The following is a 2,163-nucleotide window of genomic DNA, read 5'->3' on the forward strand; positions in this document are numbered from 1 at the left end:
ATCCATGTAGCAGCCATAAAGTTTTTTTAATGGGGACGTTTAGGCCAACTAAGGCAGACTTACACACACATCGCATACACAAGACTCGAACCCAAGACCTCTTAGTTGGTAACCTAAGCTCCCAACCAACAGACCAAGATGAGTTGTGTAGCAGCCATAAACTTGAAAGCATACTGAGAATTATGTTCATGAAATAGAGCTAAAAAGAATGAGAATCATGTGCATGAACAATGCATCAATTTAGGTTTCATTTGGGATGACTTTCTTACTGCTTCTTAAAATAATTTTTTAATTTTTTGTATTAAAAATGTGCTTTATGAAGCAATAAGAAAGCTGTCCCAAACAAAGCCTTAGTCATAGTTACGAGTGGATGGCAACACCTTCTAAACAACTAAACTAACTATAAGGCGCAAGTAAGTGCGTTAGGTAAGCTCTACTAAAATAACTAATTAAAGATATGAGTTACTGAGAATATTCAAAGGAGCAGCCATAAAGCTGCAAGGCTTGCTACGACAAATTATTATGTGCGGACACCAGACAAAAAAAAAATCATTCAGATTTTTCTATCTACATTAAAAGTACAGTTATTTTAGCAGCAGCACTTTAACTGTGCTTGTATTGTAGACAGAAAAATGAGAATGATTCTCTCTGTCCGGTGTCCGCACCTAATAATTTCTCGCAAAATACAGGGAACACTAGAGCACTTGAAAATCATGTTCATTGAATACAACTGACAAATTTGATTGGACACTCAAATATTTGCCTCAACTCTGGACAATTGTAACTTATCTTTGTAAAGTTCTAGTAACTCCGGAAATTGATCAGCAAACTTGATCACATACTGATTTAAGAATTTCTTCTTAGGCAACCACAGGAAAGTGGAGAAACTACCGTTTCTTCTTATCACGCCATTGGATTCTAAAATCCGGAAAACCTTATATCTTGGGGTAATTCTGTTCTCAAAACTGAAAAAAAGCAAAACAGGCCTTGCTGCCACAAAGGAAGGCGCCCATTGAAGCTCCTTAGCAAAGAAACCAAAATTATGCTTGATCTTCTCTTCCGACAAAAGCATGCAGAGGGGATGCTTCTTGAATGCAGTTAAGATATCATCATCAGACCATCCTAAGCTTAGATAAAGCTGGAATTTTCGGTCCCAGGTGGCCTTGCACAACACAGAGAGAACATTGACTCCCAAGGTAAAGACAGTCTTAGAGACATCAAAGCCCATTTTCTTTAGCAAGTCAACAGTTTTGTTGAACTGGGCAGGATCTTTCAACAATGACCTCGGATAAAGAGTGGCCAATTTAACGATCCTGTTCTCCGGAACTCCGAGATCCTTCAAGGTATTTATGTTGGGAAGCATATACCTGTCCAAATTCTGCCGTAGAAGTCGAGATGAGTTACCAATAGCAATGGCGACTTCCGTATGGGAGCCGAGGATGCCTTTGAGCAAATCATAGTTAGGTCTGATTCGCTTTTCCAAGCTGGTTTTCAGAATGTGTACGTCCGAGGTAATGAGCTTAACGACGTCGTCTCCAGAGTACCCAATGCCGATGAAAAACTCCAACTTGGGCTTAATAATCTTCTCCGGGTTGAAGGTGAGCAGCGGAGGGTACCTGGTGACAATATCTGCAATTTGGCTTTGGGTGCAGCCATGAGATCTAAGGAGGGAGAGGAGGGAATCGGCGTTTATGGTGGTGGATTTGGTTTTGAAAGAAAAGTTTTTGGCGACGGAGAGGGCCGCCACCGGCGAAAGGCCGCAGGACCCGACGAGGTAGGATATGGTGAAATCTGAAATCGATGGGTCTAGGATTTTAGGAACCTGGTTGTGGATCAGACTCAGTTGATTTGGGCGTAAACACCGGCCGCTCGCGATTGAAAAGAGATTGGGATATCGACGGAGAAAAAGACGAAGCATTTTGCAGCATCGAGATTGAACAAGAGAGAGAGAGAGAGAGAGAGAGAGAGAGAGAGAGTTCTGAGCGTTGCGGGAGGAAAAAGAAACCTAATTAGCCATTGCAAGACTTATACGTTAAATATTTCTTATATATTATTTATTTGATTTATTTCTTATATTAACAGTATACTACAACAACAACATCATCAAGTCTTTATCCCACTACGTTCATGAATCCTTTTTCTCCATTGTGTCATATTAAAAGT

The 2,163-nt window shown here is 40.4% G+C and overlaps 1 protein-coding gene across 1 annotated transcript; it reads right to left on the minus strand.

Moving 5' to 3' along the window:
- Positions 1 to 684: 684 nt before the first annotated feature.
- On the minus strand, positions 685 to 2,005 carry LOC110114367 (transcription termination factor MTERF4, chloroplastic-like). Its single transcript, XM_020847230.2, has one exon. It carries the CDS (start codon positions 1,916 to 1,918, stop codon positions 752 to 754), a length of 1,167 nt encoding a protein of 388 aa, XP_020702889.1. The 5' UTR covers positions 1,919 to 2,005; the 3' UTR covers positions 685 to 751.
- Positions 2,006 to 2,163: the final 158 nt, after the last annotated feature.

The sequence above is a fragment of the Dendrobium catenatum genome, unplaced genomic scaffold (genome assembly GCF_001605985.2).
Source record: "Dendrobium catenatum unplaced genomic scaffold, ASM160598v2 original_scaffold_274997, whole genome shotgun sequence".
NCBI lineage: Eukaryota > Viridiplantae > Streptophyta > Magnoliopsida > Asparagales > Orchidaceae > Dendrobium > Dendrobium catenatum.

Excerpts from the sequence above, each read along its gene's own strand:
- LOC110114367 (XM_020847230.2), bottom strand. The coding sequence starts at position 1,918 with ATGCTTCGTCTTTTTCTCCGTCGATATCCCAATCTCTTTTCAATCGCG.